At 39.9% G+C, this 25,895-nt stretch overlaps 1 protein-coding gene across 3 annotated transcripts in view; it reads left to right on the plus strand.

Annotated features, from left to right (window-relative positions):
• Positions 1-24,525, plus strand: part of iqcc (IQ motif containing C) — a 61,650-nt gene extending 37,125 nt beyond the window's left edge. For all 3 annotated transcript variants that reach the window (XM_059654415.1, XM_059654416.1, XM_059654414.1), the window contains one exon: positions 24,137-24,525. In XM_059654415.1, the coding sequence (XP_059510398.1) occupies positions 24,137-24,259 (123 nt within the window). In that variant the 3' untranslated portion in view covers positions 24,260-24,525. The remainder of the gene's footprint in view (positions 1-24,136) is intronic.
• The last annotated feature ends 1,370 nt before the right edge of the window (positions 24,526-25,895 follow it).

Genomic DNA, 25,895 nt, shown 5'->3' on the forward strand with positions numbered 1-25,895 from the left:
TCTCTGCTAGCATGCAATTCAAAACCAATAGCCATTTCAGCACTATACCAGCTGATACAGAGATAGCAATTACCTGATACAAAGGCTTAATGTTCAATGTGATGTCCCTAGTGAGAGGATACTCCATTGACTCTCACTCACCGAATCATGGCCAGTAGGATGAGGACACTGAGTACTCAGAAAAACATCCAAAGACAAATAATTGACCAGTAATTGGGGCAAAACTGGTTGAAAAAAAGAAAGGAAATTACATGGGTACTGATTGTTCATTTCAAAATGAATTTAAACACATGATTTGGTGAAAGTTTGCTTAGATGAGATATTTGATTTTATGTTTTTTAGCTAACATAGGTTTTATTGAAACTAACACCAAACACAATATTTTACATGAAGAATGTTCTGTATATTTTCTAACTCCATCATTACAGATTTTCAAGAAATGATTTTGGACAATGTTGGTTAGTGTGTAATATTTGCATATTTTGAAATATGCAAAGTAATTTTAATTCTCTGAGGAATTACATTGCCAGACCTTGTTGTATATTATTTAACAAGGTATCTGCATTTTGGCTGCAGGCACATGGTTTGTTTATTAAGGGTTTAATGCATTCAAAAATTCAGCTCAGTCATCAATGATTTAGCAAGTTGTAAAGCCACCAAGTATAAATGGAGGGGGTTATCAATTATTAACTGTTCACCTGTCCATTTTATTTATATTTATGTTTTTATAGTGCCGAACTGATTTTATCACAATGTAGCATCCATGTTTTCTATGAAATTGGTTTACTGATTTTAAAAACTGAATGATACATATTTAATATGCAATACCTCACTGACAGTGCAATCAGGGACTCCTAAAATGGAGCTGTAATTTCAGTGTAAACTTGATGAATTACCGTTGAGGCACTGGAAGGAGTGTAATGTTAAAATGCAGACAGAAATCATCACCCAATTAATTCATATACAATGTCACACTGACTTGCTGACAAAAGCACATACACTATTCTTGGGTTGGCATATATGCAGTGTTATCATTTGCATATAACCCAGAAAATTATTAAAATTGTGCATGGCAGACGACGCATTCAGAGGTGTGGCAGATTACAGAGATCTGAACTGACATTTGGGATAAGGGTGGGGTTTCTGTGGAATTAGCTAATTTTGTCACCTTAGCAACCCTGTACCTCTGCTGTTTTCCCCCAGGGCGCTGTTGCCGTTTGATGTTGGGACTTGTGGTTAAAAATGAGGCAGACGAGGGATGGATGGGGAGGGGGTGGGGACTGTTCAGAGCCAGCTCTTTGCACAATCAGACATTATGGATTTGAATAGTAAGACAGTATAAAGAAGGTATCGTGTTCTGAAACCTCCAAATGTCAAATTAAAATTAAACTTGAACTACAACAATGAGTGTCACGCAGATATTCCGTGGTGTGTCGTCACGTCTTTGAATGACTATTCCACTGGACATTTAATCATCGCAGTGAAAATCAAATGTTTTTCAACTTCTTCAGAACACAAATACGGAAATGATACCTCAGCCTGCCATTTCTTAGCCTGTTATAGTTTGCACAAGATAATGTTTATATTTATTTCTGGAAGCAGTTTTAGGTGCCTCGCTTTTTTTTCAATGCTGTTCTGATGACGAGTAAAGGTCGCATTTGATGCAAGGAGATTGATTAATACTATGAGAGTGGCGGTGGGTCTGAAGATGTACAGTGTTATGTAATTGGTGTTACAGTAATGCTATCTTTTACCATGATAGCAGAGCACGGGAATACTTAAGTTCTATCAAGTGCCGATTGAAATTCATACCAGCGCATTATAGCTTCAGGCTAGCAAAATATTAGTCAGACTATTGCATTTCAAATGTTAGAAGGCTTTTCATTATTCAGTCCTTGTTGTTACACCAGATGTTCTTTCCTAACTTCGTATTGTAAGAATTCGCTATATTTTAAAATAACATTTTATTACAAAATAGAGACAGCAGAATGATATCATTTTATAACCTGATCGATAAAATCTGTTAGTGGGTCACTAAAGGGGAGTAATGAGACTGACTGGCATACAACAGAACAATAACCCATATTTCCAGCTCCATGTCTGTGTCCATCCATCAGTACGTTATATGATTGTAGGGTTTCCATGAGGTGTGTAGTGTGTTCAACAGATATTCCACAAACGCCATGTGTGGTGGGTGCCACATTTTCAGTGACTAATCCTTTGTACTACTGTTCCCCTTCGGATAATAAGCACACGTTACAAGTCTCACTCATTCCGGGTCGATGATCCTGTTAGGTACGGAGGGGCTGCTACACTGTCAGAGGTACCGTTTTTGGATTAGATGTAAAACTAAGATCTCGAGTTGTAAATCAAGATCCCTTGGCACCACTTTGAAGAAGGAGCGGCAGCTCCGCCAATTGTTTTAGCTAATGTTTATTTCACACCCAACTGGGTCTAGGCCCGAAACGTCAGCTTTTGTGCTCCTGAGATGCTGCTTGACCTGCTGTGTTCATCCAGCTCCACACTTTGTTATTTAGTAAAGATAGATTATCGGGTCAGTTACATCCCTATCTGGAGGAGCTTGTTGTGCAACGTTTCGACCAGTAGTCCAGGTGAAGTGAATAAATTCCCCTCTGTCACACCTGAAGTCGGTTTATAGCAGAGTTATGCAAATGGTATTTCATCAATTGAAAGTGAACTTGACAATGTGTGAAAGCATATGAAGAAATAAGCCAATTTGCTGAAATTAACAAAATTAAATGAGTTATTTTTATTCTAACCTCATTCAAATAAAATATAAAATGTATTAAAGAGGTAGAACCAATCCTGAATTTTGAGACTGACAGACACAGACGCTGGCTCTGACACTGTCATGCAAATCAGAACAAGTTATAGGGTTAGGGTGAAGTAGTAAAAAGTCCATACGTACAAAGAATTATACGTTCTATATTCTAGTGCTCCTTTTGTGGTTTTGAAGCTCAGTACTGTTGCAGCTGATGCAAGCTGGCTGTTCTTCGGGATGTAAGTCTTTTTCATACAGTCATTGGTCGTTTTTCAGATGGTTGCTATAACCCTTGAAATTCCTTCTATTTTTACATTCTCTATCTTTGTAAAAATGTTGTTATTCTACTTTAATCTTCTCATTGTAATTTCCCCTCTGTGACAAACGAATAAGTTTGAAGCAAAGCTTTCTACAAGGGGGACCTTCAACAAACTGATAGCTGGCTATTGCCACGCAATGGAGAAAACCAATATTAACACGGTGTGGGGCTGGAGGGACACAGCAGGCCAAGCAGCATCAAAGGAGCAGGAAGGCTGACATTTCAAGCCTAGACCCTTCGGCGCTTTTCGGTCTCCTACTGTTAAAGCGATGAAGATGCCATTGAAACAGACAGGAGAGTCTTCATAATCTTTTGCATAATGGATCTAGAAGATTTTTTTCAGATTACTTGATAGTTGCTTACAGTCCTTAGGTTCTTCTTCCTCCAAATGGTTCAGATACAGTAAGGACCACTGATCCGATTGCTCGTTACCTGGAATTCGCAGGCAGCGGGCAGGAGTGGGGTTTCTCACTCTGGGAACTATCATTTGGCTACCTCTCTTTTCTCTCCTTCCTTCTCATCAATCCTTGCTGACAATATTCATGAGTGGTTCTGACCTCATTCATAAAACTGTGTTCCAACTCCCCCCCAATTCCCCGGGTGTATCAGCAACCGGGCACTTTACTGCAATAATGAGTGTGAATTTATTTACGGGGACTGCTCAGTTATGCCTCCTATTAATCAATGTTAGTTTTTTTTAAAAGAAACTTGGCATTTCTTGCGAGTCAGGTGACCTCCACGCTGTCCTGATTCATTTAAGTTTTTTTTTCAAGTGAAGGTCCAGGTATTAAATCAGTTGGTACAATTAAAGATTAATAGTCCATCTATTACAGCTTTGTGTCGGTTCCAGTCGCCTGCAGCACTTCCTACATTGTGAGAAACCCCACTCCTGCCCGCTGTCTGCGAATTCCTACACTTCAAATATTACATCTTTGACTGTAAAGTGCGTTTCTGTGGTGCTATGGAAGTGCAAGTCCTTCTTTGTTGCCTCCTGGAGTATTAATTTTCTGTGGAAATTCAGCAAATTAATCGAAGAGGGTATCCCAATCATTGCAATCTGAAGGCTAACAGAAGAAAATAGAAATAAAATCAAAATATCCTGATTTACTGAGTTGCCACTCTCTCTAAAAATTCTAATTTTGCACACACTGTCATCTATTGATTCAATCTGTATTGTCTTTATAGTAACATTAAACTAGTTTGCCACAATTGTATGTGAAATCATATATCTACTGATACTACTAGATCTTTCAGAGACTTGATTCTAATTTATAGTCATTGATTGTTATTATAACATTGTAATAACTGGTCAAAGTGTGAAGCTGGATGAACACAGCAGGCCAAGCAGCATCTCAGGAGCACAAAAGCTAACGTTTCGGGCCTAGACCCTTCATCAGAGAGCTGAAGGGCCTAGGCCCGAAACATCAGCTTTTGTGCTCCTGAGATGCTGCTTGGCCTGCTGTGTTCATCCAGCTTCACACTTTGTTATCTTGGATTCTCCGGCATCTGCAGTTCCCACTATCTCTGACCCTTATACAATTTTATGCCCATTTTCAATGATTGAAGTTAATTTGTTTTTATCCACCAATTTGCAATATATCCAGCATTTTAACAAACAATCATTACATCTAATGACATTAATGCTTTTGCATAAAATCGTAAGACACGAGAACAGAAGACCATTCAGCCCATCAAGACTGTTCCTTCATTTAATGAGATCATGGCTGATCTGGTAATCCTCCGCTCTACTTTCCTGCTTTCACCCCATAACTCTCGATTCCCTTTTTGATTAAAAATTTATTTATCTTAGCCTTAAAAATACTCAATAACCTAGCCTTGCCAGCTCTCCGCTGTAAAGAATTCAACAGATTCATCAACATCTGAGAGAAAAAAACTCCTTCTTATCTCCATGTTAAATGTGTGACCCCTTATTTGAGATTTTGCCCCCTAGTCCTCGATTCTCCCGCAAGAGAAACAACTTCCCAGCATCTACCCTATCAAGTCCCCTATGAATCTTTATGTTTTAATAGGATTGACTCTATTGTTAGCAAACATGACAATGTTATCCTCAAGGCTGGAGGAGTGCACAGTTGCACTAGTCTCATGACTCCACGGGTCTCAAGATAAAAATATAAGCAGTTTTTCATGTACTAAGATTGCCAATTAAATAGCATCTCGGTACAAGGTTTAAAATGAAAAGGTCCATTCACTCGGTTTCTTAGTAAACACAATTATTGGTTAATTATTAAACAAAACATTCAACAAAGATGCAATGATTGGTCATATATAGAGTTGGTAACTTAAAAATATAAATGCTTATCCCTCCTAAAATTCCCGAACCACACTCCTCAAACACACATCGCAGGATAAGATTTTTAAAAAAGACTTCTCTGCAGAAATTGGTTTTCTGAAGTGAAAAAAAAATGCTTTAGCCAATTTGTGTGGCCAAATCACGAATCACCCAAAGTGGTCTCGAGTCTTTGTAGACACAGCTTGCTCAGGAAAGAGAAATTTGAGAAATTCCTTCAATTAGTCTTTCAGAAGACAAATAGGTTTCAGTGTAAACTCAAGTGTTTTTTCAGGAATAGGAGATATCAGTTGGGCATCCCTTCCTCACAGTCTTCTCAATCCCCAACTTGTTCTTCATACAAGGCAAAAAATGTATCCATCCAATCATTGTTTGAAAAGTGCCCAGGCAATGGTGGATAGCAGTGCATGTAGTCACCACCAGTGATGGGATTCCCAGGAAGTTTTGTTAAGAGAACCTCCAATGCCCACATTATCTCTTTTCAAGAAACCACTCCAGATATTTCCACAAAACCTGAAAAAAATTCAACTATTCCACAACTTCAAGAAATCTTAATATGGGGTGTATTTTTAACAACTAATTATGCAAGATTTTAGCATCCATTTTACTGATATTGCAAATAATGGGACAATGCACTGTGGGAATTTACTCACCAGCTTCCAATCCAGTTTAATTTTTGATATCAATTCTTTAAATTGACTTCATCTGGTGTCCAATGATATATTTCTTTTTTCAATGTCACCCAAGGTAACCATTATTTTTCTTAGATAATAAAATGTGAGGCTGGATGAACACAGCAGGCCAAGCAGCATCTCAGGAGCACAAAAGCTGATGTTTCAGGCCTAGACCCTTCATCAGAGAGGGGGATGGGGTGAGGGTTCTGGAATAAATAGGGAGAGAGGGGGAGGCGGACCGAAGATGGAGAGAAAAGAAGATAGGTGGAGAGAGTATAGGTGGGGAGGTAGGGAGGGGATAGGTCAGTCCAGGGAAGACGGACAGGTCAAGGAGGTGGGATGAGGTTAGTAGGTAGATGGGGGTGCGGCTAGGGGTGGGAGGAAGGGATGGGTGAGAGGAAGAACAGGTTAGGGAGGCAGAGACAGGTTGGACTGGTTTTGGGATGCAGTGGGTGGAGGGGAAGAGCTGGGCTGGTTGTGTGGTGCAGTGGGGGGAGGGGATGAGCTGGGCTGGTTTAGGGATGCAGTTGGGGAAGGGGAGATTTTGAAACTGGTGAAGTCCACATTGATACCATTAGGCTGCAGGGTTCCCAGGCGGAATATGAGTTGCTGTTCCTGCAACCTTCGGGTGGCATCATTGTGGCACTGTAGGAGGCCCATGATGGACATGTCATCTAAAGAATGGGAGGGGGGGTGGAAATGGTTTGCGACTGGGAGGTGCAGTTGTTTGTTGCGAACTGAGCGGAGGTGTTCTGCAAAGCGGTCTCCAAGCCCCCGCTTGGTTTCCCCAATGTAGAGGAAGCCGCACCGGGTACAGTGGATGCAGTATACCACATTGGCAGATGTGCAGGTGAACCTCTGCTTAATGTGGAAAGTTATCTTGGGGCCTGGGATAGGGGTGAGGGAGGAGGTGTTGGGGCAAGTGCAGCATTTCCTGTGGTTGCAGGGGAAGGTGCCGGGTGTGGTGGGGTTGGAGGGCAGTGTGGAGCGAACAAGGGAGTCATGGAGAGAGTGGTCTCTCCGGAAAGCAGACAGGGGTGGGGATGGAAAAATGCCTTGGGAGGTGGGGTCAGATTGTAGATGGCGGAAATGTCGGAGGATGATGCGTTGTATCCGGAGGTTGGTGGGGTGGTGTGTGAGAACGAGGGGGATCCTCTTTGGGCGGTTGTGGCAGGGGCGGGGTGTGAGGGATGTGTTGCGGGAAATACGGGAGACGTGGTCAAGGGCGTTCTCGATCACTGTGGGGGGAAAGTTGCGGTCCTTGAAGAACTTGGACATCTGGGATGTGTGGGAGTGGAATGTCTTATCATGGGAGCAGATGCGGCGGAGGCGGAGGAATTGGGAATAGGGGATGGAATTTTTGCAGGAGGGTGGGTGGGAGGAGGTGTATTCTAGGTAGCTGTGGGAGTCAGTGGGCTTGAAATGGACATCAGTTACAAGCTGGTTGCCTGAGATGGAGACTGAGAGGTCCAGGAAGGTGAGGGATGTGCTGGAGATGGCCCAGGTGAACTGAAGGTTGGGGTGGAAGGTGTTGGTGAAGTGGATGAACTGTTCGATCCTGTACCATAGAAAACATACTGTCTGGATGCATAATAGTCTGGTATGGCAACTGGCCTGCCCAGGATCATAAGAAACTACAGATTTTTGTGTGCATAACACAGAACATCACAGAAGTCAACCTCCTATCCATGGATTTCACTTAATCTCACTGATGCAGAAAGACTGCCAACATTGGCAAACACTCTTCCCATCCCAGAGAAAATGGGAACTGCAGATGCTGGAGAATACAAGATAACAAAGTGTGAAGCTGGATGAACACAGCAGGCAAAGCAGCATCTCAGGACCACAAAAGCTGACGTTTCGGGCCTAGACCCTCCATCAGAGAGCTGAAGGGTCTAGGCCCGAAACATCAGCTTTTGTGCTCCTGAGATGCTGCCTGGCCTGCTGTGTTCATCCACTCTTCCCATCCCAGTAATGTTCTCCTATAATCTCTTCCTTCAGGCAGAAGATATAGAAGTGTGAACACACAAACCAACAGGTTCAAGAACAGCTTCTTCCCTGTTGTTACTAGACTGCTGAATGGATTCCCTAATTTCAAATACTGTTGATCTTGCTTTATGCACTTCCTGTGCGATGTAATCTGTATGCCTTGCTCTGTCTAAGCAGTCTATGATCTGTATGTGAGAGATAGTAGGAAGTGCGGATGCTGAAGAATCTGAGATAACAAAGTGTAGAGCTGGATGAACACAGCAGGCCAAGCAGCGTCTGAGGAGCAAGAAAGCATTTCTGAAGAAGGGTTTAGGCCCAAAACATCAGCCTTCCTGCTCCACTGATGCTGCTTGGCCTGCTGTGTTCATCCAGCTCCACACCTTGTTATCTATCATCTCTATGTCCTTGTTTGCTATGATGTGCCTGTACTGCTCACAAAACAAAGCTTTTCACTGTACTTAGGTGCATGTGACTACAATAAATCAAATTAAATCAAATTAAATTAAGTATACCATGGCTGTTTTTGGGACTTTTACCTTTATTCATCATTTACTACTTTGTATTGAGATAGCCTGTAACATTGAACTTTGAACTTATTTCTTTATTTTTCTACTTTTTACCTAAGGTTTTTTACCTAGGTACCTTGTACCTAACATGGCGCTGTGAATGATGCGACTATAAACTTTTCATTGTAGTCGTATATTCCTATATTTAAGTACATGTGACACTAAAACCTAATTCTAATTCTGTAGGGTTACTGGTTATGTTTTGAGCTGTTTCTGTAACAAAGATCCATTTTATGCGGACTGATACTTAACCTTAGCAGAAATATTGCTAGATGTGAAGGTACGTTTGCAACACCATTCCCATCAGAGACAAGACACTGACAAGGTGGTGGCCAAGTAAATACATAGCCAGATTGTTGGTCTCCTTTGTGCCATGGTTAGCTGGAATGGGGCTTAAACCTGATAATTTGCTGATTCTGCATTGAAAAAAAACAAAGCTGACGAAGGTTTGGTTGCAGAATGTCATGGCACCCAGTTTAATTAGAATCCTTTCATTTGGAACTATGCCAGAAGTTTTTTGTTCATGTTAAAATTATTATACAGTAATAAAGTAACTGCAATTTATCAGTTATTGGTAAATAATAAATATGATAGCTGATAATTTAACCATAATGAATACTACATTTTTCTTGGCCATATCATTGAATTGTCTTAAACCAGTCCACAGTCAATTACTTTGATGGGGTACATTATGGACAAAATATATTGATCTATTCTTGTAAAAAAATTATCTGGCTCTCTGGAGATCTGTTTGAAAAAGGCCCAGTAGAAAAGGACTTATATTTTGTCTACAACATCATTTAAATACTCTATTTAACTGGAGAATTATGCTTAAAACATTCACTTTACTCATTCTCTAGTCCTGAATTATAGCGGCCAAAATCTTTCCCTGAGGAGCCATGACAGAAAAGTGGGATTTAAATTGACCAAAGAAATTACACCTACCACAATGCACCAAATCAATTTTTACTTCCGCACTTTCTCACAGCTACTCAGTTCCGCTTAGCCAACCAGCCCATTTGTCACACATAATAGCAACTTCAACCAACTGGTCAGAATACCCTGAGATTGGCTATGGGAGATGAAATATAATGAATGATTAAGAAATGGCCTGATCAGGAAGTGAGTAAAGCCTTGTGTTTTTTCCATTAAATACCGTTTGGAATGAAATGCTGTCATCCTGTATAACAATGTCTTAGAGATCAAGGTAGCTATTACTTTTAAGAGGTTTCTAGTTCTTTATGATCCGTTACTTTGATGAGAAGTATTTTCAATACAGAAAGGTCCAATGGAAACATTTCTAACATTTGAATTCCTTTTCCTGGGAAAGCACATGGATCTATTTCTATGTATAGACTTATACTCAACCCAGAAAACATTTAATGACATTACGTTTCTGGCCCCTTGTGTGTCCCCAGTTTTAATGCTTTATTACTTGAACCCACTTACAGCAGCAATAGTCCCCACCCAAATCACAGGCAAACAGACAAAAATATTGGTGGTGTAGGTGGAGAGAGAAAAAATATTATGGAAGCTGTTGAAAAACCTAAGTCTTCAAGGTTCATTGAAATGGCCCTTTTGTTTGCCAGGATTTTCTGTTCTTCGCTTCTGTTTTCCTTTTCACAGGAGGTACAAGTGACTGGTGTATTAACTTCAAAGCCTTTTAGGGACTCCTTAAAAGCGACAACTTACTGCAACTTAGAGATCAAGGTAGCTGCTCTTTTTAAGGCGATTCCAGTTCTCTACGATCCATGATTTTGAACAGAAAAGTTTTCAATACAGAAAGGTCTAATTGACATAACTTGGATAAGTCATTGGTGAGGCCGCACTTGGGAGTATTGTGTACAGTTTTGGCCACCCTGTTATAGGAAAGACATAGTTAAACTGAAAAGTGTGCAAGGAAGATTTACGAGGATGTTGCCAGGGCTAGTAGGCCTGAGTTGTAGGGAGAGGTTGGCCAAGATAGGACTTTATTACTTGAAATGTAGAAGAATGAGGGGTGACCTTACTGAGGTGTACAAAATCATGAAGGGCATAAATGAATGCATATTGTCTTTCCAGCGATGAATGCATATAATCTTTTTTCACGGGGTGGGGCATAAATTTAAGGTGAGAAGGACCTGAGAGGCAACTTGTTCATGCAGATAGTGGTGCGAATATGGAATGATCTGCCAGAGAAAGTGGTTGAGGCAGGTACAATAACAATGCTTAAAAAACATTTGAATAAAGTAAATGGATGGGAAGGGTTTAAGAAGAAAATTGACCAAATGTGGGCAATTGGAACTAGCTGAGGTGGGGCATGATGGTCAATATGGACCAGTTTGGGCAGAAGGGCCTGTTTCCATGCTGTATACTCTATGACTCTATGACAGTATAACCAGTGTGGGAGAATACACTGGCCTTCTCCAGGTCTTAAGTGTTTTACTGGAGACAGAGACATGCACACGCCATCCTCTCATTACAGCAGTCTGAAGGTTTTTGCCAGAATCGTGCACGCCCACAAAGTGCCTGGCTACTGTTGAAAAATTGTTCTGTGGAAGGGTCATTGAACCCAAAATGTTAACTCTGATTTCTCTCTACAGGTGCTGCCAGAAATGCTGAGCCTTTCCAGTAATTTCTGTTTTTGTTTCTGATTTCCAGCACCCGCAATTTTTCTGGTTTTTATCTCGAAAAGTTATAGTCAGCCTAATGGCCTTTGTCATCCTCAGCTCCTCACAACTCCTAAAAACAATCAGCAACCTGCTGCCAGCCACATGTCACATTGAACATATCCCTGTAGCCAGCCTGCCAGCAAACCGCCTCGTCCAGTGCAAGACTAACTGTAAACTTTGGAACGCACGCATCTATTTTCTTTTAAAGCAAATTGGTCTTGCTGTGCTATTATTTGCAGGTGTGAGCTCGGTTTCTGGAAGATTAGCACAGCAGGTATTGTATACTCAATGCATTCAGGACAGAGGTTGTTGTCCACGATCCTTGGTTAGAAAGCCCAATAATCTGAAAGTATTCTCCTATCTATTATGTGTGCACATCAATGGGTTAACACTTGTCATGCCTGATACATGATCACTCCCTGTCTCAAATTGCTTATTTTCTAGGCCATGCACTCAAGGAATTCCTGATAACACAAAGCACTCAGCTTTAACTGCTGGAATAAGAGCCTTTGGTAGACATGTTTTACCTACTGCTTTTAAAAAGTATGTGGTGTTGATAGTAGCCATGATATGGAGGTGCCAGTGTTGGTCTGGGGTGGACAAGGTCAGAAGCCACATGACATGAAGTTGTAGCCCAATAGATTGATTTGAAATCACAGGGTTTTGGAGCATTGCTCCTTCATCAGGTGAAGCCACTTTACCTTATGAAAGAGCAGCGCTGTCGGAGCTTGTGATTTCGAATAAACCTGTTCATCTATAACCTGGTGTCATGTGACTTCTGACTTTAGAAAGTAATACTGTTTTGGGAACTGGCTGTATGTGGGAGTCAGCCTAGTGTGTGAGTGTGAGAGTGCGAGTGCGAGTGCGAGTGCGAGTGCGAGTGTGAGTGTGTGTGTGAGAGTGTGTGTGTGTGTGTGTGTGTGTGTGTGTGTGGTGTGTATGTGTGTGTGTGAAAGTGTGTGTGTGTGTGTGAGAGTGTGAGTGTATATGTTTTCCCTGTGCTACCCTCATCATCATTCATGACAGGGCCTGCTGCTGATTAACCCCTTCAGCTCCTAGTACAAATGACAGGGCAATATTTAAAGAAATTACAGATGCAGGAAACAGAAATGCTAGAAACCCTCGAGAAAGAAAGTTAATTTTTCAAGTGAGTGAGATATCCTCAATGGGCTCAGTGACTCCTAATTCTGATATTCCAAATGACACATCAGTCAAACTGGGAGCAAAGCTGGCACAAATGGGTCTTTTTCCTTGTGACGTGCTTTAATAGCCTGGTTACTTCTTTATTATGGGCTGCACCATGTGACTAATGATAGCAAAATGGTTGCACAGAGTTTAAACAGAAATTCAATTTGGTTTATCCTCATGTTTCTGAGTGGAACAGATGGTTTGTTACTGGGTGTGTACCTTTCAGATCTGCTCTATATCACTGCCTTCATCTCATTTTAGCATATCCTCCATGGGCTTGTGATTTTACTGTGGGTGGCCTCAGATAAAACAGTAGAGCACAGCTGGAGATAGATTTCCACAACTCAGCCACCTGAATTTAGAGAGATGAATGGGGCTGAGAGAGAGTCAAGGATGATAAAATTTACGAGTGCCCATAATCTTCAGCCCTTTGGGGTCACCTTACAAGGCTGAAAGTCAGACCCAATTTCAGATTATGGAAACAAAATCTGAACTGTCAGCTTCCTGTACTCTGAGCTATGTAGCCTTCAGCCTAGGCATTGTAATATGCAAATAATTGAAAAACTATTAATTTTTTATTTCAACATTCTCCAAATAAAAGTGTATTATGTGAACGTTTACCAAAATAAGGGATGACACTACTGCTCTGGGAAAAATAGCCCTTTGTTGTTTTGTGTGTACTGACAATATTTAGTTGCACAGGTCACAAAAAATGCGAAACACCCCTTGTGTTTGTGTGATAGTTAATGTTGATTTATCATGTTCAAGTGCACAGCCAATGAGCTGAATTTTCCACCTTTTCCTAATTCAAAGATAATTCCCAGATGAAAGGAATGTTATTTTAGCCAACACAATTCCAATGCCTTCAATTTTTTAAATTTAAACATGATCTTTGTTATGATTTCCATGTAATTACTGTCATCTCACTGTATCTCAGGCTTCTATGACATCGATATCTTGTAACCTTCAGAGTTTGAGAGCAACAAACATTCTGAATATCCAGATCCAACGTTCTGCCCGTCGACTCCTGTTGGAACATGAGTAGAGTCACTATGTTGGGTTGCTGCTTTTGAGAGATAAGGGAGAAATTTCAGAAAAGGCAATAAAACATGGCTCATGCATTGCCTATTTGGTTTATAATGTCACGTGGTATTGATAATGTTTTAATAACATTTACAATATACATCTTTGGTTTGCACTCAATACTTTAAAGCTTAAAGAATTCTGGGATAACATTTTGAGGTCTGACAGTGTGGAGTAAGGGTTAATTATACTTTGACTCTGAGAATAGTCACTGAGCATGTGCATAATTTGGCATAAAATCATATGAAAGTGGAAGTGGATCAAATGGAGCCTCTATCTGTAGGATTCCAGAAGATGTCCTCTATTAAATTCCTTGTATACACTTACGTTTAATAAAGCATCTAAATGTTCACCCTCCTGAGTATAGACTTGACCTTTCTACATGGTGACAATGGTGACCAGATCCACAGAGATGGAAGCACTCAAAGGGAAACACAGCAGCAGTACTGTGCTGTGGCAAGCCCAGCTATCTGACCACCACAAGTGGAAGAAAAACCTGAAGACTATCACAGAGGAAATATTGTGCTACACGTGAAGAAATTCAAGACCAGCCAGGGCACTGGATTGAAGAGAAGCGAAACCCCCAACTTGCGCAGAGCTGACAAAGCCCATAGCTGGAACTATTGCAAATGAATGCAGTCAGCCACAATACGTAAAATATTACTGTTAACCAGATATCTGGGCAGGGATGGGGAATGTGCAACCACTCAGAAAATGCCCCAACAGGAAGCATACAAAGAAACAGGTCATGGTCCAACATTTAGAAATGTACATCCCTTTAAGGGTCAAGCAGAACAACTCCAGAATGGATTGAGAGGAAGGGGTGTTCCTTGGAATTTGTCTTTAAGAGCTGGCTTCTTTCTTCTGAGTTTCCTGCAATTCAGATGGAATTCAACTTCAACCATCCTCAGGAGTCTCCACCCCCAATCTGAACTGCCTCATGCCCTTTAGGGAAGGAAATCTGGTATCTTTACATGGTTTGGCCGATATGTGACTCCAAACTGACAGCAATGTGGTTGACTGTTAACTCCCTCCCTGTGGCTGTTTTTGTGTGTAATCCAATGTTATGCACATGGAAGTACGTGCCAGCACGCTGACTACGACATTGGCTTTAGTTTCAGAGGTCGCTGCAGTGCATAGATCATGGAAGCCCAAGGAGCTGGTAAGAAAATGAGAAGGAATGCTGACCTGAGGTGAAAGGTGTTGCACACAGCAGCAATCTTGTACAATTATAGTTTTAAGAAACTTCACAGGTTCCCAGGTCAACAACAGACTGTAGAGTCAATGGACCAACTGTATACAGATTGATTTTTACATCTTTAAGAAATCTTTGACTTTTTTTGTTTGCACTTTAGCCCCATATATGTGTGTGTGTGTGTGTGTGTGTGTGTGTGTGTGTGTGTGTGTGTGTGTGTGTGTGTGCGCACACGCGCGTCTGTTTGACCTTGTGGGTTGGGGCAGGGCACATCAGAGTGCCTCTTGTGGGCGTCCACATCCAGACATTGGACCATGCCGGGTCCAGGATCTGTGACTGCCTGGTATTGTTTTTTGGTCACATCTACACCCAGCTGACTTTGGAGACTGAGCACATGGAAGGGAGCAGGATGAATTCTTCTTACAAAATGTAACAAAGCCACCACAGGATTTCAACTCCTGTGATAATGCAGACCCACAGGATAAATTCTGGCACACAGATATCATAGCTGATATGGAGAAAATTAATTCCAAATTGGGTACAGGGTCAGGTGCAACCATTTTTTTTAGATGAAACACAATGGTTGAAGCCAAGAATTTTCAGGCCATCTACCAATCAACATTGGGACACAGCAGATATTGAATTCAGAATTAGAGACGCAGCCAAAAAGTCATGCTAATGGAAGCGAGATCAGAGAAATGTTGTATGTCATTCTTAATTATTGCTCTTTCTTATTGCACAGAGCTACTGGTACAGCTTTGATCCTTCTTCTTTTGGCAGATGCAGAAGATGTGGGAGTTTAGTCTATGTAGGTTGAATTGGTCTGCATTGCAGAATATCCATGTGTAGGGTCACTGGAAGATAGTATAGGCCTTTCATTTCTCTCAAAAGGGAGGCAGCAAAATGGTGGGAGAAAAGGTGTCATGACTGAAAGAAAGAAGCCACTGGAGGGCATCCTAGACCTTAGATAACAAAGTGTGGGGCTGGATGAACACAGCAGGCCAAGCAGCATCTCAGGAGCACAAAAGCTGACGTTTCGGGCCTAGACCCTTCATCAGAGAGGGGGATGGGGTGAGGGTTCTGGAATAAATAGGGAGAGAGGGGGAGGCGGACCGAAGATGGAGAGAAAAGAAGACAGGTATTACAAGAGAGTTGCAGTGGGAGAGAGATTCCCTGAGGTTGGTCCGGAGGGAGGAGGGTAACTTCTTAGATAATAAAATGTGAGGCTGGATGAACACAGCAGGCCAAGCAGCATCTCAGGAGCACAAAAGCTGACGTTTCGGGCCTAGACCCTTCATCAGAGCGGTAACTTCTGAGTTTGCTTTTCGGACAGTGAAGCACAAAATGAAACTACCACTCACACTGTTAGTTAGTGGAAGCTGAGGTGCTAGACCTTTGATAACATTGGATTTGGGCTCCTCAGTCCATGAAGATTCTGGGGTCTCTTTTGAGGAGAATCACCCTGTTGCTGAAGAGGTCAACAAAAAGGTGTACTGTCCACGAATGACTTGGACAAGTGCAACTGCAACTAAATTAAATTCCTTCTAGTGTCAAAAGTAACAGCACTAGAGGGAAGCATAAATACATCAGCATCCAGAAATACCCTGACATTCAAAACTTTCTACTGACAATAAGCTGTCCTCACTATCTAATAAAATTATCAGGTCAGAAAGGTTTTCAATCAAGCATGAAAGCATTTTCAGGGCTTTAAAACAGATTTATGAGCCTTGAAGCTTCAAACAAGGTGGATAGTATCTCACACAATTACCAGGAATTAACAACAATGTGCAAACAACATCAAGCTGAGCTGATAGATTCCAAGAAAAACTCTAAACCTTTGAAATAGCCCACCAAGAGGTAATTCATTGAGACTGCAAACAGCTAGTGGAAAGCTATCTGGAGGAAGGATACACTTATTTCTAAGTTGTTAATACTAAATGCTCAAAAATTATTTATCTATGTAAATAGCAGCTGGAGTGTGCAATTAAGTCTTATCATCAAGACATGGGCATACTTGAGGGATTTTTCAGTAAACAGACCAAGGCCAAAAGTCTATCACTTCTCAAAATACAGTCAACATTGGAGATGCTCAAAGTTAAGCACCAACAGGAGCTTGAACATATTAAAATTAAACAATAGTTGGAAAAGCCTAACCATCAGAAGGAGACTGTGGAACAAAATGCCAGGTATTCGTAATCGTAGAACAATATCAAGTCTCAGCGATGGAGAAAAAAACATTACAGAATATTCCCACAAATCCTGTGCAAAGACAGCTCATAGTCATAAAAATATTGACATAACAAAGAGACACCTTGATGGGGGAGCGAGTCCCTCTTCTATCTCACATACCTGAATATTTAGAGATCAAAGATCATTGTAAGTTATTAGCTGAGGAAAGTGTTTTGTTACAATCAATGAATGATGACTGTATGTTTGAAAATGAATAAAGAGAGAGAGAAAACACAAATTTCCATTTAACGTTGCAGGAGACTATTGTGGAGAAGCATGCCCTAGTTAATGACTTTCAGATTGATGATGGTCTTTTGAAGAAAGGTTAGGAACAAATAGAAAACAAAATCAGCAGAGAATTTAAACCCTCAACACCTGACTAGCCCAAGTATTTGATTGACAGCGAAGCTAGCAGACAGTTGAACATCTGAACTTTCTGCTGTTCTCTGATTTCCACTGCAGACTGGAAACCATAGAGTTATATGCAAACCTCATATAGATCCTAGTCTAGGAACCTATTTCCTTCTTGATACTGATATATTTCTACACTCTGATGGAGCTCAAGAATGTTCTTGTTTGTAGCAGCCTCACTTTGAATCAAATACAAAACTGATATCACTACAAAAATAAAGTGACCTTCCTGGTCCCGGAGTAATAATGAAGTCCTCATTTTCTTGTGTTCAGATTGCTTTTTGTTCACCTAATCATCCACCAGATTTACCCCTTCTCAGAGTGTGTGTCAGACGTATGTGAAAGACAGAATTTCAATTCACTGTCTTCCTCTTCCAGTGAGAATTCCAGTGCCTGACGGTTGCCTCTTTGAGCACCTTTTCATTGATTCATCTTCACTGTTGTAAAGGCAAGAAACCAGCTGACTTAAGAAGTTGTGTCATCCCACTCTACCACTGAAACCACCTTATTATGGAGCATGTTTATCCAACATGACCGCCAAAGGAGTTGAGAATACCAATGGAGTTGTAAGTCTCAGATGAAAGAGACCGAGGGGAGTAGAAGTTGGAGTAAAATGTGAAATATTGATGACCAAATACAATTGGGTGAAAAAGGTACAGTGAAAGAACTTGATGGAGATGAAGATTAAAAGAATTTCCTACACCTAGAGCCAACGAATAGCCACTGAGCTTGTGCCGAAGGAGCTATGTCACAATAAATTCAGATTACATGGAACTGGGGCACTAGTCTGCTGGGCTCCAGAAGATGGCCTGTCTTAACACACGGTGTAAAAAGGTATTTTTAATAATGTTCAAACATCTGAATATAGAGCTGAAGTCACTGCAGGCAGCTGAGACAGTTGTTTCATTTTTTTTAGATTGCCAGTGGGTGTTGTTTTTATTTTACTATGTTTCCTATTGAATCTTTTGTAGGGGGACATTGGAATAATTTCACTTGGCTTGATGATCTTCACACTATGTCACATGTGTGTATGTTACCATATACCCATTTATTCTCAAAACCCACATTGGTAATTTTGCTCAAAACAGCACATTTTCCATGGCATTGTTCATATGTGGGAAAGGAATTAACTTTTGACCATTCTTATGGTCCCAAAATTAGATTATTTTATTTACCCATGGCACATGGGAATCATTGGCTGGCTGGTATTTATTGCCCATTCCTAGTTGCCCTTGAGAAGGTGGTGACGAGCTGTTGTTGTGAACTGCTGCAGTCCATTGCTGTAGATAGACTCACAATGCCCTTAGAGAGGGAATTCCAGGATTTTGATCCAGTGACCATGAGGGAACAGTGGTACATTTCCAAGTCAGGATGGTGAGTGTGTTGGATACCCATGTTTCTGCTGTCCCTCATCCTCCTAGATGTAAGTGGTTGAGTTTGGAAGATGTTGTCTAAGGATCTTTGGTGATGTTCTGCAGTGTAATTGCAAATTGGATAATTCATCTATAAATTTCCTGCTAAAAAGGACTGTCTGGTGCAGGACTGCACCATACAACTGGAAAACTGATCTTGCAACGAATTGCTGTCTGTCAGAGAAATGGCAGAAATAAGAAATGGTTAAGAATATAAACCAATTTATCAGTTCTTAAATCAAATTAACTGGATGGCGGTCGGTTGCGCTGATCGTCTTCTGGTGTTGGAAGAGTCAGTAACAATGGGTGGAAAGGGTAGGTGGAGTTAGCTAGAGTTCACTGTCCTGGCTATTGACTAGAGGCGGTAACTGTCCCCGGTTACTACATTGATGCAGTTTGCATCACATTCTTCCTCATTGACATCGATGGAACTAGATCTTGGATTAGGCCTTCTTGTGGCACAACCAGCAACAACAAATGCCATTAGGTGTGAGTAGCCTCAGTGCCTTCAAATTCTGACGGAAAGTTCACAATTCACATGAGACATTGCAAATACATCTCATATATGGGATCAGATTTATTTGGGAAATATTGGAAGTGGCTTGTTGTCACTACACCGTTAATTGTGATTTATTGCCTTGTGAATATTAATTCCCATGCAATGAAAGAAAATGGCCTAGCAGTGTTATCGCTGGTCTGTTAATCCAGAGACCCAGATGACGTTCTGGGGACCTGGGTTCGAATCCTGCCACAGCAGATGGTGAAATTTGAATTCAATAAATATCTGCAATTAAGAGTCTAATGATGACTGTAAATCAATTGCTGATGGTCAGGAAAAACCCAACAGGTTCACTAATGTCCTTTAGGGAAGGACACTGCCGTCCTTACCTGGTTTGGCCGACATGTGACTCTGACCCACAGCAATGTAGTCGGCTCATAACTGCCATCTGACCAAGCCTGTGATGTCCTCATCCTGTAAATGAATAAAGGCAAAAAAAAATCACATGGCTTACTACATCATTCCTGTATTGGGATGGGTATGCAGTGCATATATGATGAAATGCTCTAGTCACATGTTTGTCAAAGGAAAGATAAGATTGTAAATTGCTACTTGCAGTTTATTTATCATTTGAACCAGAGTGTGGTCATACTTTACTGCATCTGCTAATACTCTATATTCTGTGTCAATATGTATGTAATTAAAGAATTATCTACTGCTGGATTGAGGATCCAATGTTCAATCTGTGGATGCTCATTCCAGCAAAAATTAGCCTAATCCGTCATTGGAAAGCTCACTGTAAAAGATTCAATATTGAAGGATGAGCGACAACAATGGATATTAAAGAATACCAATTCAATTACAGTTCATGAATAGCTAATCATGTAAATTTGTCTTTGCTGTACCTTAATTTTCAATTTTCAATGATGGTACAACATCATTACTGATATTGAGACCTTAAACACAAGCAGAAATCAGTGAAAAGTAACAAGATGAAAGCATCAGGGGCCACATATTACGGTCTACCTTTGTACAATGCCATCTCCTTCTGCAATAAGGCTTAAGCATCCTTTGGGAAGCATTATAGATTAGGCTTTCGTATAGATTGACAGGAAAACTAAAATCTAGAGAAATTATTATTAGGTGTTGATGTGATTTATGTTATCTTGAGATTGTTGGCCTAATATTATAAAAAGTGTTTCCTAAATGACATTCAAATATTGTTGGAATATCTGTATTATGAATGCTGAGGTGAGGGATCGAGTTTGTTGTAGAGATTGGTCAGCAAATCTGCTGTTTTGCTTGGAATTGATCCTGTCCTCATGAAATTAAGCTGATCTCAACTGAGCAAGCCATTACATCAAGAATAATGGTTTGAGAACCTCTGGCAAGGCACACTGTGGAGAAATCAACCACTGCTTCCCCAATCCTTTGTCTGCTGATTACCACGTAGAATGTGTTCCCTGTGGATATTGGATGTGAACATCAATGAACTTGGCCAGGAGATACCTGCATTCACTTTTGACACTCATACAGTAGAATAGCTACTTGTGCGATGTGCTGGTAGATAATGTCCATTTGTGAGCCTATATCCCGATTTATGTTTTCATGGGAGGAAAGGGTTTTCTTTTACAAAGAGACAATATTGAAACAATATTGATCCACCATACTAAGAATCTTGCTTTGAGTGCTATGACATCAGAGATTGAAGAATTTATCCATAATTATAATGTGTGCCCAAATTATTGTATGAACAATAATCAAAGAAAATGTTCCTACTGCTCCAGTAAGACAGCAATAATTTCACTTAGCATATTTGTGACTTCTCATTAAATGGTAAACAAATTAATACCAAATTCTAAGTATTTTTAAATCTATTAGCTCATATCCCCAGGAACCAGACTGACATTAGGAAAACACATTTGAGTTTCACTTCAACAGCTCTCTTAGGAGAAAGGTTTAATAGACCCTAATATCTTGCATCACACAAAATCACTAAAGTCACTTTAAGATAAAAAGTAAATCAAGAGTGCAGGAGATTTTAAGTAAAACTGAAATCATGCAGTAGGCTGATCAGTGACCAACATTCTGAGACTTCTACTTGATCGATCTGGTTAACGTAAAGATGATGTTCTTCTCTAAGAGAGGGATCCATAAATCGACTCATTTCACTCTTTAGAAATACCAAGCTGTCATATAGGAATATCTTTGGCAGAAGCTCAGTAAGACATTATCCACTCATCATCTTACTTGGGGAGTGGAAAAACTGCAAAGTAAAATTCATCCCCACTCCTCCTTACTGGTTTGCTCAGTTATTTCTGTAAAGTGAGGCAACATTTCAACTAAGTCTACTGGAGCACTGTAAACCTTAATTATTTTTCAGTTTTATGAAATAACGAAAGAAAGTAAAATAGACAAAGGCAAATATGTGCTACTCTTAAAAAAATTGACATCACAGACAATGTCTTGCTTTGTCATTTACAGTAAAAAGTAAAACCTGAGGCCAGTGATGTTGACCCAGGGCAGTGTCAGACATAGCAAGTTCAGATTAATTCAACTGACCACATAGTACTAAGTCTGAAATAAAATATAACTCCAGTCAATATGCTAGGTCATATAGCTAAGCACTGTTTGTTGAAAATTGGCTTTGTCGAAACTGTGGACAAACTGCAGCACAAAGTAATTAACCCTTCTCCTGGACTCATTATAGTACATCTGGAGACTTAGTCACCAGTCACAGAAAAGAAGGCTGTAATTCAATGTAGCAGCAAATCACAGTACTGAACAGCGAAAATCAACCTTCCAGCTACATCATCCACTATTACTTGTACATTAATTTGCTTGTATACATCATCACCACTATCATTTGCAACATATTAGGGGAAGCTCTTAGATTTTTTAATTAAAAGAAACATAAACGTGGAATGATGTCTTGCTCATTGGTTTTGTCTGTTTTTATTATCACAATTGCTCTTTGCTCTTTGCTGTCAATACACAGCTCCACTAAACTATGAACTGTCATTTCATAAGCTTCAAGACATTATTATAACAATTCAGTTGGAAACCATAGCAATATTTGGTCTCAGGCCATCAATGCTCACTAGCTCACTGAGATTAAGTAGGGGAATATCAGACAGGCTAGTTCCTGTGGGTGGACATTGAGTGAGGACATCTTTGCTTTTTTGGCTGAGAGTCCCCTCCATTTTAAACAGTTACTATGGTGAGGTGATAGCCTAGTGGTATCATCTCTGTACTATTAATCCAGAGACCCAGATAGTACCTTAGGTTCAATCTTACTGTGAAATTTGCATTCAATAAAAATCCGGAATTACAAGTCTAATGATGACCACAAAACTATTGACAATTGTCCGGAAAAACCCATTTCATTCACTAATGACCTTTAGGGAAGGAAACTGTCAAGCTTACCTGGTCTGGCCCACATGTGACTCCAGACCCACAGCAATGTGTCTGACTCTGAAGTGCTCTCTACATAATAGATGCTGGCCTAGCCAGTGAAAGTTAATAATATAATTGTTGAGAGGGGAAAAACACAGCTGGTTCACTAATGTCCTTGTCCTTCAGGGAAGGAAACTGCTGTCATTACCTGGTCTGGCTTTCATGTGACTCCAAGCCTACAGTTGACTCTCAACTGTCCACTGGGCAATTAAATGAATTAAAACATCATTACTAAGATGCACACATCAACAATGGACATATGGATAAGATACGTAGTAAACATAATAAGGAGTCATCAACTTAAGAAGAACATTTTTAAAAAAAGGGAGCATGATTGCATTGAAAAAGGCTCTTATCAAACTAAATTGAGCAGAAGATTTCATATCTGATTCCTGGTCTTTGTGTAACTATCAGGGTGATGCACTGTAACATTTGGAGAGGAAAGGGGAAAGTCAATCGAATGCTCTAATCAGAATCAGAGATTATGTTGGAAAGTGGGGATCTGATGTGTGAATCTGCATTGCGTCCTGTGATGGAACGAAATGCCATTACCTCATGTGTCAAGAATGTCGAGGTATCAGAGAGACACTGTTAAACTAGCGATCAATCTGAGTCATACTTTGGTGAGAGGAAGGCAGAAACAGATGAAATTGGAAGAAACAGAAAAAAGGTCTGTAATTAAAAGAATTATGATATCTGTTCACTAACAAAGCTTTCTGTTTCTAGTTATCCTTAGACATTAATTGGTGATCATAGTCAATAATTCACTGGACATATCTCAACAATATACAAACAGTGGAATATTTACAGATGAATTCAAATTTACTTCTTAATTACAACTGCTTGCAAACCAATCTAAGAACTCATTTATTGAGATAGCTTCAGGATTTAAATCGTACACTTTTTAAAATTTAAATTATAGAATTGGATTTGACTAGAAAATTCTCAAAAAGCCAATCTCACCAAGTTGTGTGCTCCTTCAGAGGGCCTTTTCAGGCAACAGTACTGTGATGTAACCATACAATTAATTGCTGGCATAAAATTTGAAATATTGTAAGTGCTGGAGAAATGAAACAAAAAATAAAACCCTATAACACATAGTATGCTAGAGATAATACTACATTAATTAACAAAGCCAAATGGTAATCCTATTGAATTAAATATTATTGACAATGATTTCAAATACAACCTCACAATCCACAATCAAAATTCACACTGTTGGCCTCTCTGCTAGGCCAGCTCTAAAGTAACTCATAAACCTTCAATTCGTTATTTTTGATTCTGACCAGTATGTAAAAGAATAATTGATGTTTTGCAGTCATTAATAGTTTAATTGATACAGTAGTCCATGATAATTTTGCTATTGTGTTGCAGGATTTGAAGATTGTACCTGCTGATTCTGTCTGGCGTGAGAGTGAATTGGAGAACATTATGCGATTATTACGCAGAAAGACTGATGTCAAAACTTGTTGGATCTGGAAAGTTCAGCAGTATTAGTAAAGTTAAAAAGGACACTGATTGTTTTACATGGAACAGCATTGATTTGTCTCATTGATTCAGTGAGAGGGGATTGATCAGGAGCATTTCATAGATTTTCATGGACTATTTTGCTTAAACATTCATGACAGTCCATTGATTTGTTACCATGAGTTCGTAGAATTTCATGGACTGATTGCTTTTATCAGTGTTCATTAATGTTCATGAACTCAAAAAGGTGACATTTAATGTTCATGAATATTCATGAACAGACATAAAGTGACTGCTCAGGGAACATTTATGGATGTTGATGCTCATGTTTCCGTGAACATTATGAATTACTCATACTTGGCTGACAGACTGGGGGAAGGGAAACTTCACCTTGGTCTTACTGCCTGGAAATTCCAAGCCAAAGCTACATGGTTAACTTCTTAACAGTGAGTATGAGGTAAATAGCTGCATCTATTCGCAAAGTCAAATTGTACTGTTACTTAATTAAACGGTATTGAAAATGATCCTACATTGTCCTCCAAACAAAAATGATCAACAGATCTTCTGACAATTCAAAGGCCTGTGGGTCTTGCTCGACCCTCAGGAGAGGCTGGGTGACTTATAATGTCACCATAGGACAATCTAAATTCCTATCCATTAAATCAAAATGAATTTGCTCTGACTGTTACATCATAATGTGTGGCATAAAAAGTCCTCTCTGTGTTGAGGTCAATCTCTTACAAGTTAATATATAGCATAGATAATATTGTGTAAGGAGGCTTGGTGTATAAGGTGACCTCTGTTCTGTGGTATCAAGATGCAACTGTAGGTCTATACTAGGCATGTAGGTGCTATACTCAGCAACCAGTCTCAATATTTAAAAACACAAGTTTCAATTATACTTATCTTCTAAGTTGGCTCTAGGGATGAAATAATAAAAAAGTAGAAATTGATGGAGAAACTCAGCATGTCTGGCAGCTGGTCTTTGGAGGAAGAAAGCAAAGTTAAAGTTTTGAGTCCAGTGACCCTGCTTCAGAACTGAAAGCAGATGATTCAGATTGTCTCACCGAGAAGATGGGGAAGAGTTTTGGATAGACCCACAAAGAGCAGACTGCAGATAGTGACCAATAAAGATAATTTTTTTACATGTTACAAAATGCCAATCAACTAAACCACCTCATGTGGTTGCATTTAATATTCAATGTATGTCAGTCCCCATTACTGGAAGGATTTTTCAAAGCTTCAGACATCAACTTATGTCCTGCGATCTACGGTAATTTAAAGTGGTTACTGTCACTGTACTGGTGGTGAATTTTTGGACCTCTCAAACCTAAATCCATTCCTCAAAGGAAACTAATTAAAGGATTAAAGCTTATTGTAAGTCATGAAAATGAATTGCAATAATAAGGCAATTAAGAAACAGCCTCTATTTGCCAGGATTGTGCAAGGCCGATTAAATGTAGAGGACACAGGAACCATTTATTGCTAAGGACATTCAAGACAAATAGAGATTATTGCTTCTATACCAAATTTATAGTATTAATATGTCCATTTTAAAACTGTTTTATAACCCATGAAAGGTCTCTGGTATGAGAGTCAGATGATGGAAGTTAAAGGTGAATAGTCCATTTTTACTACGATCCTAGCAGTTTCAGTTTCATGTTGC

The sequence above is a fragment of the Stegostoma tigrinum genome, chromosome 24 (genome assembly GCF_030684315.1).
Source record: "Stegostoma tigrinum isolate sSteTig4 chromosome 24, sSteTig4.hap1, whole genome shotgun sequence".
In the NCBI taxonomy this organism is placed as follows: domain Eukaryota; kingdom Metazoa; phylum Chordata; class Chondrichthyes; order Orectolobiformes; family Stegostomatidae; genus Stegostoma; species Stegostoma tigrinum.